At 38.6% G+C, this 14,537-nt stretch overlaps 1 protein-coding gene across 4 annotated transcripts in view; it reads right to left on the bottom strand.

Annotated features, from left to right (window-relative positions):
- Positions 1-10,973: 10,973 nt before the first annotated feature.
- Positions 10,974-14,537, bottom strand: part of satb1b (SATB homeobox 1b) — a 78,296-nt gene continuing 74,732 nt past the window's right edge. For all 4 annotated transcript variants that reach the window (XM_061820113.1, XM_061820114.1, XM_061820115.1 and 1 more), the window contains exon 13: positions 10,974-14,055. In XM_061820113.1, coding sequence (XP_061676097.1) covers positions 13,474-14,055 — 582 coding nt within the window. In that variant the 3' untranslated portion in view covers positions 10,974-13,473. The remainder of the gene's footprint in view (positions 14,056-14,537) is intronic.

Genomic DNA, 14,537 nt, shown 5'->3' with positions numbered 1-14,537 from the left:
TCCGGGATGGTGGAGAAAACGATCATTCTGTCCAGATTTCAATGTCAGGAAGTGGCGAGGGACAAAAGGCATTCTTTGGAGGTGCCGGGTTCTGAAAGTCGCGGCCGGGTCACGGCTTAAGCTCAAATGGTGTCGGAAGACTCGCTTTGACGGCTTTTATTCCGTTAAATCCAAATCTCATGCTATGTTGCGTTCTAACTTCATGAATTACATTAGATTAACTTCAATTTAGATAAGGTTGAATTTAAGTTTTATTTTTCTGTACTCGAAGCATTGCCCATGCTTCGAGTACAGAAAACAAAACATTGTCAGCATGCCAAACGCGGTCATATGACCAAATCACCAGGACTAGTCAACTTTGCTGAAACCGACAAATTCACTTGAAATGTGGGTTGCAACATTTTTGAGGCCGAGGATAATTCATGATTGCCGATCGTATGACCTACTTGACCCGCTTGCGACAAACTTCCAAAATCAGAAAACTCCTTATACTTTACAAATATATAAATACTTTATATTACACGACATTTGAAATATTTCATTGAAGTAAGCAAGGCGGATGCAAAATTTAAAGCACAAATAATCCATCCATCCATTTTCTTTGCCGCTTATCCTCACGAGGGTCGCGGGGAGTGCTGGAGCCTATCCCAGCTGTCAACGCGGAAGAAGCGGGGTACACCCTGAACTGGTTGCCAGCCAATCGCAGGGCACATAGAGACAGACAAACAGCCGCATTCACAATCACACCTAGGGGCAATTTAGAGTGTCCAATAATGTTGCATGTTTTTGGGATGTGCCCAGAGAAAACCCACGCAGGCACGGGGAGAACTTGCAAACTCCACACAGGCAAGTTTGGGATCGAACCCGAGTCCTCAGAACTGTGAGGCCTGCGCTTTACCAGCTGATCCCACCGTGCCGCCCAGCACAAATAATGTTAAGAATAATTTTCGACCTGTGCAATTTTTTAGAAAATGCATCGCATACGCCTTAAGTGGTCCTCGTGGGCAACCATGCGCCCCCGGGCACCGAGTCGGTGGACTGTAGACCACTTTTAGTGTTTGAACATAAAGGGTCTGAAAATGTACAGAAACCATTGAAAGGCAAATATTGTTCTGGAAAAAATTAAAAGGCCCAAAAAGTACTTTGTCTGTTCGATTTTGGCTGGGGCTCTTTTCTACTGTTTTGTTTTGAAATGCAATTTGTGGAGTTAATAATATTTAATTATCACACTTATCATCTACTAGGACACATGTCAATAATCTAGATTCATTCATTGCAAAGATTAGATAATTTTTTTTGAATGAAGTCCCACCTTGAATATATATGTGTGTGTGCTTGTGTGTGCATGCGCCACGATCCAAGGACATATATCCCAAACGAAAACGCATGACAGAACATAATTGTGTATGGATATTTTGTAGCCAACGTTTTTTTGTTTTTTTTTTCCTCAAACTCGTGTTTTTGATGTGGCTTGAAAACGTGCATTCATTTTCCCGGTATGTGGAAACGAATTCGCTTCTATCAGCCATCTGTCAGTGCGTCGTCGCGATCCCAGAATCCGACGGCCGCGCCGCGACTTCCCTCGGCTCGGCATCTCGCCGACTCCCAGGTGCAAAATCCCGCTCGCTTTCCGTTCAATAAGGTTCAAATGCTGCGGAGGTTCAGCTCGGTTTAACCACGTTTAGGAAAATCAAAGATGGAGGCTGAGGGGGGATTGCAGGGGTTTTGCGGGCAAAGTCAAGTCGAAGCTTCTGCCGCGCACGTTTTAAAAGTGCCGACGATCCAAAGGAAAGATCCAATTTTACCAGATGGCGCCACGGCCGCCTTCCCAAAATGTTTTCGATATTGTGTCTGTCTCGTGGAAATTTCTCGTCAGTGTTTATCTGACTTTAGTTGGCCTTGGGGCAAAACATATTATGCCCACGTGAATTCTGCCTAGCAACCATTTCAACAATTGCAGTAGCTGGAGTTGATGTTATTGGCTGTTGCCTCAATAATCAGAAAATAAAGAAAATAAATACAACTCAAACAGCGTTGTAATTTACAGTCTGAATTTCAATGTAAAATTTTCCCCCTCTTGAAAAAATAGATAAGCAGAAATTACAGGGACAAAGTCATATTTAGAAATAAAAATGGAATTCATAATTGAAAGAAAAAGAGCAGTTTTGGAGTGTTTACAAGAGCAAATCTGAGAATTAAGTGAGTTTGTTGGTGTTTTAATGAAAAATGTCCAAGTTATTTTCTGAGATTAATCTGTTTTTTCCCAGAGGAGTATTTTTTTTTTTTTTTTTAGAAAAAGTAGTATTTTTTGAAAAGTAAGTAAAATTGTTCAGTAATTTTAGTGTTTATATAAGTCATAGCAATAAATCTATAAACGTAATTATAAAATACATTTCAACTTGAGTGGCAGTCAAGTAGTTTTCCATGTCCGATGCGTACCTGAGTCCATGTGTGAAAAAGTAAAATTGTAATTTTAACAGTTTATTAATTTTTATGATTTCATTATTTTTTAAAACATTTTCTTCTGAAAATGACTTTGGTGCGGGCAGCGTGGGATCGATTCCCACTCAGTGACGCGACCAGTTCAGGGTGTATCGCCCCAAGTTAACTGGGATCGGCCCTGGCTTTCCCGTGACCCTTGGGAGGATAAGCGGCTCGGATGATGAATGGATGGAAAAGCTTTTTTAAGATTTTTCAAGATTTTTTTAGTAGGAATTTGTGAGAAAAAAACAACAACAACAGCTAGGATAAAAACAAAAAACACCCAAAGAGTGAAAAGAGTAAATCAGAAAACGAGAGGCAGTCGAGTAGTTTTGCGAAATGCTTTTGACTTATTTATTTTTCAAATCAAAACGTTATTGCACGGTCGAGTGGCACCTCAGCGCGACGAGGTCGTCGCGTCTGTTTTGGTGAGCGCGGCGACGAGTGGCGTCGGCGCTTTTTCGCCCAGGAAGTGAAAAAGCGGCGAGGACGAGCGTGACGAGGACCTCGGGGGAGGTGGGGGCTGGGGGGGTCAACGAGTGACGAGAGGACGCTCGAGATGACAACAGCGGCGAGCTGCCGGTCGTGTGTGGCGCGAGAGTTTTATTAATAGCGCGATTCCTGCTTGCTGAAGGACTTTGACTGACTTGTTGCCAGCGAAATGTTCAAACGGAGGATGGACGAGACCGTCCAAAGGCCGATGTGAGATTTGCTTAGTGAAATCTTAATTTATACCCTACATATTTTTTTATTATTTTATCCATTTATGTATTTATTTATTTATGTATTTATCTGTATATTTATTGATTCATCTATTTATTTATTATTATTATATTTTCTTCATTTCAGAGTTTCTCTTGCCTGGACTACTTCCAGTACATATTTTTTGGATGTTAGATTTTTTTTTTTTTTTTAATTTATCAGCCAATCACAGAATTCGTTCTCACCTTTTTGAAAGTATGAAATCATATTTTGGGAGAAAACGATCATTCCTTCATGAAGTCATATCTTTATGAGAAGTGATAAGAAAATGTTTTATTTTTTTATGCAAAAAAAGTCAAGAATAAGTTTTTTTTTCTAAAATTACCATTTTGACAAATTATATTAAAAAATTTTTAAACTACTTTTTTTTAAATATCTTTTAAGAATATGTTTTAAAAAGTTATAATCTTAAAAAACGATAAGAAAATTACCAGAATATTAACATTTTCAAATAACTTTTTGATTTTTTTTCATTAAAGGTCCTACGCTTTTTTGGGGGGGAGGGCTCTACCTTTGAAGAAAAATAACCCTCCACTCTTACAAATTGATATATTCAGATTTTTCAGGGAAATTGATTTTTTGGGGGGTTTAAAATGTCCTACACTGAGTAATTGGAATCTTATAAAAGTACAGCTTTTAATATTATATTTTAATATTATGTTATGCAAATTTTTTATTTGAGTGAAGTTGTATTTTTATCGAAAAAATATGTACTCTTACTAGAATAAATAATATTTTTTTAGAACAAAAAAGTCCTACTTTCCGAAAATGATTTTCTTCTCAAATTAATTTTTCCTAATTTTTTTTTTTAGGATATTATCTTAAATATTGGTGGTAAATAATAAAACTCTTCTGTTTTCATTAAAAAAAGCTTTTTTGATAGGGGAAGTAAGTCAATATTACAAGAGCAGTCACATTTTTCAGGAGTAGACATTGTTCTGGGGAAAAAAAAAAAAAAAGTAGTAGTTGCCCAAAAATAAACTTGTATTTTTTCTAAAAAAAATTGCAGTGTAGTTGTAGTTTGAGAATCATAATTCAATCAAAAGATCTAAAATTACAAATTTTTTTTTAAAGAAAATCTTACAAGACTTTTTTTTAAAGACAGAATTCATGAAGAAAATTTCAGAGAATTTTTCTTTTTAAAATGTCATACTCCATGGATTGGTTTTTGTTTTCTAAATAAGGAAAAAACATGTAATCTTAGAAGAATAAAGTCGTTTTTTAAACAGGACACTATTTCTAGTTAAGTCATATGTCCTCAATTTTTTATGTATTAATTTATATGAATTAATATTACCATGTTGAGGGTGTACCCCGCTTCCTGGCCGATGGCAGCTGGGATTGGCTCCTCTCGTGAGGATAAGCGGCTCATAAAATGGATGGAGAAATGGATATTATGCAAGAAACAAAAAAAGAAAAGAAAAAACAATTTCCATTTCACTTTGAAATTCATAGTCCTGCCATCTAGAGGGCTGGGGTGGAATAGTATCTGCGTCGCGGTTGCTACTAGGACGAGGACTGTTTGGCCTTGTTGGAGGTCACCCCCGTGCATGAGTCATGATGGAGCGCAGGCCCGCCAGAACCTGCAGCAGATACACTTCCTGAGGCTTTTATCTCCAGATCAAATCAAATAATGCAGGTAAATGCGACGTCTGCCGGTCTGCTCCTGGCCGCACCACCGACAAGCCCTCGAGGCTGCGCCGTAAATCCAAAAGAGAAGCTCCGTGTCGTTATGATAGACATCGTTGTCCGAGGGAGGGACCGCTCAAGCCACGCGTGGGAATTACCGCTAAACACTTAACGTACTGTCAGTACTTCACTTGGAAGCTTTGACCGCAACAACAAAAATTACACCTTCCTCTATATGAAATGAAAACAAAAAAAAAGATCTATTTATTTACAAAATAACATAATATATGTGTGTGTGTACAGTTAGCCAGAAGTTTACGTACACTGTGCAAAAACACGCATTTCATTTTTTTGTCTTACTGTCTGAAGTCAAATGAGACTAAATCTCTACTGTCTCAGGTCAGGTCACGGAGTTTCAGCAAAGATTTTTCTATTGGGTTTAGGTCTGGAGAGTGGCAAGGCCACGCCAGAACCTCGATAAGCTTCTTACGGAGCCACGCCTTGGTTTTCCTGGCTGTGTGCTTCGGGTCATTGTCATGTTGAAAGACCCGGTCACGACCCATCTTCAGGGAAAGAGGTTGTTCCCCAAAATCTCACAATACATGGCCACCGCGGTCATCCTCTCCTTAATACGGTGCAGTCGTCCCGTCCCACGTGCTGAAAAACACCCCCAAAGCATGATGCTCCTGCCCCCATGCTTCACAGTAGGGATGGAACTCATCATTCGTCTTCTCCCAAACTTCGTTAGTGGAATCATGACCAAAAAAGAAGTTCCATTTTGGTCTCATCTGACCACAAAACTTTCTCCCACGACTCCTCTGTATCATCCAAAAAGTCATTGGCAAACTTAAGACTGGCCTTGACATGTGGCGGGAACCTTCCGTGCCATGCATGATTTCAAACCATGACGTCTTAGTGTACTACCAAGAGTCACCCTGGAAACGGTGGTCCCAGCTCTTTTCAAGTCATTGACCAAGTCCTGTCGTGTAGTACTCGGCTGATTCCTCACCTTTCTAAGGATCATTGAGACCCCACGAGGTGAGATCTTGCATGGGGCTCCACTCCGTCATGTTTAGCTTCTTCCATTTTCTAATGATTGCTCCAACAGTGGACCTTTTTTTTCACCAAACTGCTTGGCAATTTCTCCGTAGTCCTTTCCAGCCGTGTGAAGTTGTACAATTTTGTCTCTGGTGTCTTTGGACAGCTCTTTGGTTGTGGCCATGTTACAAGTTTGAGTTTTACTGATTGTACGGGGATCAGAATTCTAGCTGTCCAAATACTTATTTGCAGCTGTATCACACACATAATATGCCGCCCACTATGGAAAGCTGTCAGCCCGCGTCTGACTTTTTCTTTCAAAGAATAAAATGGGTTTGTGAACTCTCACCTGGTTTAGTTTGATTGATTTATTTATTTTTATGTTTATGTTGATACTGTTAAAGAATTTTTTTTTCATTCCCGCAGTCAATCATCATTACGGTGTGCTCTCAAGGACCAGAAAGGAAGATGGTGATCAAACCAGTTTTGCGGTTGAAGCGCATTGTTCACAGGCACATCGTAACGTACTCAAATTACACAAGTAATAATAGCCTCAATTGTCCTATTAATAACCTTTTTTCTTTTTAATTATATGTCTGAAGTGGTGACAATGGGCTGAGGGAATTTGCATAAGTGATACTCAGTGGAATGCAATTTTTTTTTTTTTCCAAAAAACTCAAACTCAACAGACAAGTTTGGCTGCACTCTTCGTCAACAAGTCCAGAAATGACACATTGTTGACAGAAAAAAAAAAAGTTTTTCACTTTAAAGGATACTTTATCATTTTAAATAAATAAATAAACCCTCCAGATTTTACCAAAATAAACTTGTAATTTTAATAGGATAAGCATCTAATTTTCTGACACTAAAATGGCAATTGTTAGGAAAGAAGATGGATTTTTTTCAATAAAGTTGAAAATCCTGTAAATTATTTTTTCATGGTTGACATTTGGGAGAATTTTGCGTCATTTCACAAGAATGACAGCATATTCTTTTGGAAATGTTTTTTCTGAAAAAATATTTTGAGAGTAAAAGTTTTTCAAGAATAAAATCATGTCTTTTTTGGACCAAAATAATTTTGGGGGGACAAAGTTTTGTATTAAAATGATCATAAAAATATTTTGTAATAACTTTTTTTTCTTAATGTCTGTGTAATAATTTTTTTTTTTCAGGAAAACAAATGAACTCAAACAAATTGTATTTTTTTTTTTTTAGAAGTCATATTTCTGTCCTATTCTGAAGTGTTTGTAAATATTCCTGACGGAAGTTTCACTGTCAAACAAGACAAAGTTTGATAACTGTATATGAAAAAAGATCGATTTTTGTGAGGATTTTTTTATGAAATTGTTTAATTTTGCAAAAGAATTTGAAAAACAATATTTCAGAAAATAATCAGACTTATTTTGGGGGAGTTGGCTTCCCCCCCTCCCTCCAAAAAGACCAAAATCAAGTAAATTTAAATGAAGAATGTTTTGAGTGGAAAAATGTATTTATTTTTTAATCTAAAATGGGACAGAATTAACATTTTTGGGTTGAAAAGGAAAATGCCCAGCTTCTTTTTAGATTTTTAAGAAAATAAATGGATGGATGATGAAAATATAATGATTTTTATTTCACTCATGATATCATTATTCACGTGTATTATGTTTGATTCGTCGCTATTGTTTTACGTTGAGTCATTTCACATTTTATGCGTCGATGCTCCGCAGTTATTTGCGCTTTGCACTTTGACCTCCGGCCCGCTTTGTCATGCGCTTGATAAAAAAAGAAAGTTGCACGGCGCCAATTGCGCAAGCCTCCCCGAGATAATGACGAGCTTCCCAGGCCGTTATTAAAATGTCAGTTACGCAAGCGTGCAGGTGTGTGTGATTATTTGGCACTTTGCTAACCCCGCCGTAACCCGCCGAGAAGGACGGCAGGGACAAAACACCCGCTAGCTTCTTTTCCGGCTTTCGGCGAGCTCCCGTTTTCAATTAGTGAACGGCTCTCTCGCCGGCAAACAAATATCAGGAAATATCTGTCAATATGAAGAAAGCGACGAGAAGACGCCACCAAACAAGCCGAGCGGCGCCGAGGCGCTCGTGCTCATTAAGTCTGTTTTCCCTGGGATCGCTCGTGTTTGCTTGGGCGCCGAAGGTTTAAGACGCGCAGATGGCTCCCGACCGCCGCCGTCGATTGCGGTGGCGGGAGGGGGGGGGCACTTCTTCAAACACATTTTGCATTCCTCAAAGAAGAAAAGCGGAGCTTTTTTTTCCACGAAAATGGGGATAGTAGTGGCAGAAAAGGGGTTCAATTGGCCTTTTTCTGATTTAAAAAAAAAAAAAAGGTTAAAAAAAAGTTTTATGAGTATTTAAAAAAAAACATTTGAATTTCAAGAAATTGTCATAGATTTAGTGTGGATTTTTCAGATTATGGGGGAGTTGTGAGATGATAAAATAGATGAAAGTTTTAAAATGTTTTTTTTTTTTTTCAGGAAATGGCATTATTTAATAAAATATTAAAAGTGGCATTTGAAAAAAAAAAAAAAAAAAAAAAACATTTTAGTTTCAATAAAGGCCAATTTTGTATACATTTTCAAAAAGTCAGTCTCCAAAACGTTTTCTGTTTTAGGGAAAAAAAAAAGAAAATTCAGTAAGTCATATTTCTGGGATTGTTTTAGTTATAGTTGTATGTCTTTACATGGAAGTTTTTGCAGAACGTTAATAAAATTGCATTTTCTGTCCATCCATTTCTAACTAACTGAGGTCGGTCGAAGGAGGGAAAGCCAGACCTCCCTCTGCCCGTCCAGTTGGTCCAGCTTTTCCGAGGGGATCCCCAGGCGTTCCCAGGGTAGCCGGTAGACGTCGTCTCTCTGGCCGGTCCTTGGTTGTCCTCGGGGTCTCCTCCCGATGGGAACGTGCCCGGAACACCTCACCAGGGAGGCGTCCGGGAGGCATCCGAATCTGATGCCCCAGCTACCTCATCTGGCTCCTGTCAATGTGGAGAAGTCCGGGCAAGTCCGTATCCAGGAACTTGTTCTTTCTTCCAATGGCCACCACCCACAGTTCTTGACCATAGGTGAGGGTAGGAACGTAGATCGACCGGTAAATTGAGAGTTTCGGCTTTCGGCTTAGCTCCCTCTTTACCAGAACGTATCGATACAAAGTCCACATCACACCAGATGCTGCGCTTGTCGATCTCTCGTTCCAGTCTTCCCTCACTTGTGAACAAGACCCCAATATATTTGAACTCCTCCACTTGAGGAAGAATATCATCCCTGACCTGGAGAGGGCACCACACCCTTTTCCAATTGAGGACCTCGGTCTCAGATTTGGAGGTGCTGATTCTCATCCCAGCCGCTTCACACACTGTTGCGAATCGTTCTTGTGAGAGTTGGAGATTACGGCTTGATGAAGCCAACAGAACCACTTCGTCTGCGAAAAGCAGAGATACGATACCGAGGCCACCAAACTGGACCACCTCTATGCCTCGGCTGCGCCTAGAAATTCTGTCCATAAAAATTATGAACAAAATCGGTTACAAAGGGCAGCCTTGGAGGGGTCCAATCCTCACCAGAAATGACTCCGACTTACTGTCGGCAATGCGGACCAAACTTTGACACCAGTTGTATAGGGACCGTACTGCCTTGATAAGGCAAGGGGTTCCGTACCCCATACTCCTGAAGCACCTCCCGCAGGACTCCATGAGGGACACGGTCAAATGCCTTCTCCAAGTCCAGAAAACAAGGCTCCAGTTACCCGAGATAAATTCCTTGTGTGTTTGACATACTTGGCAAATCCAGATGATTTGAAGAACCTGCTGAGTTTGCAAAGCGAGTCCACTGTTCCACGGCCAGAACCAAAACCGCAGTCCTCCTCTTGCATCAGAGTATTGACTTCCACACGGACCTTCCTCTCCAGAACCCCAGCAAAGACCTGACCCAGGAGGCTGAGCAGTGCAATCTCGTATTGTTGGAGCACAACCATCCCCCCGCAATTCAGTCAAGATTTTTATTCAAAATTCATCATAAAATTGAAGTTGCATTTTTTTCTTTCCTGATGAAAACGTCCAGAATGTTTTACTTTTCAATAAAATATTTTACAGTGGAAAGAAAAAAAAGCGCTGTTTATTTATGTTTTAAATCTATCTCTCTCTCTCTCTCTATATATATATATATTGGGGGGGGGGACTTAGACACTTTTTGGTAGAAAATGTTTTATTAATTTTGAAAAATCTTTTTCAGAAACAAATCATTTTTTAATTAATTTTGAAAAAGTTTAATTTGTTTTTCTAGAAAAAAATATTTTTAAAAGTATTTTTCTAAAAAAGTTTTTTATTGCTATATTAATATATATATTTTTTGATAAAAGCTAACAAAAAAGTCACTTTTATTTTTTTTATTTAAATAAAAAATTCCAAAGAAAAAAATTGACTAAAAATATAGTTTCCTTCTTTCTAAGAAAAATGCCATGACCTATTTGTGTAAGTTGCATCATTCAAAAATAGCATACCTGTATTTCAAGTGAAATAATATTTTTCAGGAGAATTTTATTTTAATATTTTCAAGAAAAACATTAGCAAAACAATGTGTCACTGTGGCTTTTTGTTTATTCATGAAAAAAAAAAACAAAGAAAAAAACTGCAGAACATCAAGAGAAGGCCAGCCCAGCCCGACCCAACGGGTACACACGGCGACGGCTACTAAACAGCTGAAGGGTGCGGGCATATCTGTTGACCCGCGAACTATCCAAACGCCGTTTCCCGGGCACAAAAAGATGCAGAAGAAGAAGCTGAGTGAAAACGAGGCACCACAGACTTTCTTTCTTTTTTGTTGTTGTTTTTTGCACTCTATTTACATCAATGAGAAGACACGCACGTCTTTTGTCTATGTGCTATGTACACTTTTACAAACATCAAAAGTCTGTTGGCCAGCTAGAAGAGCGACGAGTGCGTCGCAAAACAATCGGTCAGAATAAAACGACGACAAAAACTCAATTGTTGTACGCAATTAGCCTGTTAACCAAACAAGGAAGACAGACATGATTTCCACACAGATTGCATAATGTTTTCTTTTGTTCTCTTTCTCTCTCTCTCTCTCTCTCTCTCTCTCTCTCTCCCTACACGCTATTTAAGCTTATTTGCATGATCCTTGTAAAAATTGCATACAACATGAAATCTTGCGCTATTATTATTTTTTTTTTTTCTTTCAGGGATTAGAGGCCACCTTTAAAGCACATTTCTCCACGGAAAACGTTTTAAGACACTTTTTGTTGTTGTCTGTCTGTCCATTTATAAATAAAAAATAAATGAGGCGGCGTGGGGGGAATATGTAAATGTAAAAAAAAAAAAAAAAAGTTGTATCGTCAACACTGCAAATAAATAAGAAAGATGGCATCATTCACATTTCTCATTGTGTGTTCCAGTGGCAAAAGGAACCGTGTGGTACAAGGCATTGTTGGCATAGTTTGATCAGAATATATCACAGATATTTATTTATACACATAAAAGTAGAGAGAAATTTTTCCATAGATTCGATTCCCTCCCCGACAGGACACGGGCAGCTTGTTGATCGTCGTCGTCGTAAGATTGAGAAGAAGAGCACGTGGCCTTGTGGTCTTTTAAGGCCTTGTCAAACAACTTGGTCCTTGATTTTTGTTTCAACAATTAAAAAAAAAAAAAAAAAAAAAAATCACGCCCGTGAAAAACACACAAAGGTCCTCCACGGGAATTAAAAAAGTAAAATAAAATAAAAGACCCACATGGATTTTTATACGTTCTGACCGAATCAGGACCTCCAAGATCAGTGAGAGGGCGTGTCCACACGTACGCGTTTATCTTCTAATAGGGATTTTTTAAAAACATTTTTAGATGCCTTTGGTCCGAATAAAAATTCTGATTTCTAATTCATTAGAAAAAGGAAAAACTTGGCAAGGGTGAATACTATCCATAATTTCGTCCTCGGTATTTGGAAAAAAAAAATCTGAATCTTGCATGAATAAAAGATTTAGAGGAACAAAAGACAATTTTATGAAAAAAAAATTAAATTCTTATTGATTCCAGAATAACTATAATTTGCAGATTTAAAAAAAGTGTCTCATGTTAAAAAAAAAAAAGAAAAAAAGGGCAAAATGTTGAGGAAAAAAGTATCTTGTGTTTTAAAACAAATTGGTTATTTTTTCAAATATATATCCCAAAAGTATTTAATTCAAGGAAAAGTATTTGGATTTTTGGCCCATCTTTTAAGTGATTAAAATCACAATCTTAAAAGATTTTTTTTTTTCCAGAGCCAAAAGAAAAACAATCTTGTGGGAGAAAAAAATAATTTAAATATAGTTATAGTATTCAAGAACTTAAAATGTAGTTTTACCACAACAGCATAGTTTTCAGAAAAAAATGTATTGTGTGGAAAAAAAATATTGGAAATCTTTTGAAACCCTCCTCTAAAAAAGTTATTTAGAATAACTTCATCTTTTTGAGGGGAAAATGTTACTTTTACAATAGCCATATTCAAGAAAATGTCCTTGGAATGAGAAAATCGGCAACAAGTCATAATGTTGTGACATTTTGTTTTCTTACAGTAAAATTCAAAATCTTACAAAAATAAAGTCACATCTTGGGAATGGGAATCTTGAAAGTAGTGACGTCTTCCACAAAATATGTTTTTACAGAAGAAAAAAAACTTTGTATTTTTGGGGGGTAAATAGTATTTTCTTTTCTTGGAAATGTTATCATCCTACAAGAATAAATTTTTTTTTTTTTTCCGCAAAGGAATCCTTTGGAGAGAGAAAGGGATTTTTAGAAAAAACACAATTTTGTTATGAGAATATTTTATCTATAACCTGTATGAAAACTTTATTTTTCGACGATGTTCAAACCTCACGAGAATAGTATTTTTTTTTGAGAAAAAAAATTATTTTATGAGTCCAATTTTCCTAAAAAAGCTCGACATGTACAAATTAGTTGTATATTTTTTGTAAATCGATTTCTCAATATTGAATAATATTCTTTTGAATTGAAGAACTAATTTTGCATTTTTGAGAGGAAAAAAAAATCACTAGAATTATGGCTCTATGTGGACAGATTAAAAAAAAAAATCCTGTTATATATTGACGATATTTTTAATGGTGTGAAAGAGTTTTTTGAAACAACTGCAGTACGTGTGAACATGTCCTTAAAGCAAATTGTTAGCCTGATAGCATCATTGCTGTTGTCATTTTGAAGCCACAAAAAAATTAACGACGTGCTTGCTCAAAAAAAATGCGTATTATTTTCCTTTGTCTATGAAGATTGTCAGTCATTCAGGTCACGGGAATCCACAAAGGTTGAATTGTAAAATCGAGGGCAGGACGAAAAAAAAAAAAAAAAAAAGAGGGATTGAATTTATTATTTATTTATTTTTTTTTTAATATGACTGGCGATTATGCTGTTAGGCTAACGATTTCCACTTGTTTTGATTCTTTGTGCAGGTTATGAATCGATGCAGGAAGAGTCTTTACAGTGAATCATCATCATCATAATACAAGACTTTTACAAAATGCAAAACTGGAGAGTCCAGGCCAGTATCATATTTTTTTTTTGTTCCTTTTAGTCATCGGCCTGCTCCGTGAGGGACGCGGGGCCCCCGCCGCTTCGCCCCACCTGCTCCTCCGTCTTGACGGCGAAGGCGCTGCCGTTGGTCTGCGTGCTCTGGTCCGTCTCCTTGAGGGCGTCGCCGCCCTCCCCGGGCTCCGAGGGTTCCTCGTCGAAGGCGGCGGGGCTGCCGCCGCTGCCGCAGCTGCTGCCGCTGCTCCTGGCGCTGCGGGCGGGGGGCGGCGTCTCCTTGGGCGCTTTGGCGGGGTGGTTGACGTAGAAGCGCTGGTTCTGGAAGAACTTGATGATGGTGAGCTTGGGGAGGTCCAGCTGGGCGGACAGCGTGTGGACGGCCTCCTCGTCCGGGTACGGCCCCACGTCCTGGATGAAGCTCTGCAGGATGCCCAGGGCCTCCAGGGAGATCTTGCCTCCCCCCGTGCGCGACTTGACCAGGCTGCGCACGACGTCGTCCTCCGTCTCGGCCGGGGAGGCGGTGGAGGGCTGGCGGGGCGGCAGGCGGGGGCCCGAGGGGGGCTGCTGGGACGGGAGGGGCTGGGACGGGTGATGCAGCGTCAGGGCCGACTGGTGCTGCTGAGGCTGTAAACGAGACGTGCAAAAATGGCAGAAGTTCACGCGCGGAAATTCTAATTTAGCCCGTTTAAGCGTCGCATGCACACAAAATTTCCTCAAGAACGGAGACAAACGCAAATTGACGCCGGGGAATAAATAAGATTCCCATCTCACATCCATGTTTTGATACACCCTTTATCGATCCTGTCAAGATTAGTGGCGTTTGGGAGTGTGTGTGTATAAAATAAAATTGGTATAAAATCTCATTTTGAAGAAAAAATTTGTTTTTTCAAGAATAATATTTTTTGTAGATGAGAATTTGTATTTAGAATCTTTTTTGTTACAATGGGGAAAAACATTTGGTGTTGGAAAAAAGTATTTTCTTTTCAGAAAAAAAATCATATATTTAAAACAAAAGTGTATTTTTTTTTATCAAGGAGAAAAAAAATTCTCAAAATATTCTTGGGGAGAAAATATTTTTTTTCTTGAAAATCCAAATAATTATACCT

The sequence above is a fragment of the Syngnathoides biaculeatus genome, chromosome 5, assembly GCF_019802595.1.
Source record: "Syngnathoides biaculeatus isolate LvHL_M chromosome 5, ASM1980259v1, whole genome shotgun sequence".
NCBI lineage: Eukaryota > Metazoa > Chordata > Actinopteri > Syngnathiformes > Syngnathidae > Syngnathoides > Syngnathoides biaculeatus.
The sequence above is the reverse complement of the archived record's forward strand: the minus strand, read 5'-3'. Positions and strand labels throughout refer to the sequence as shown.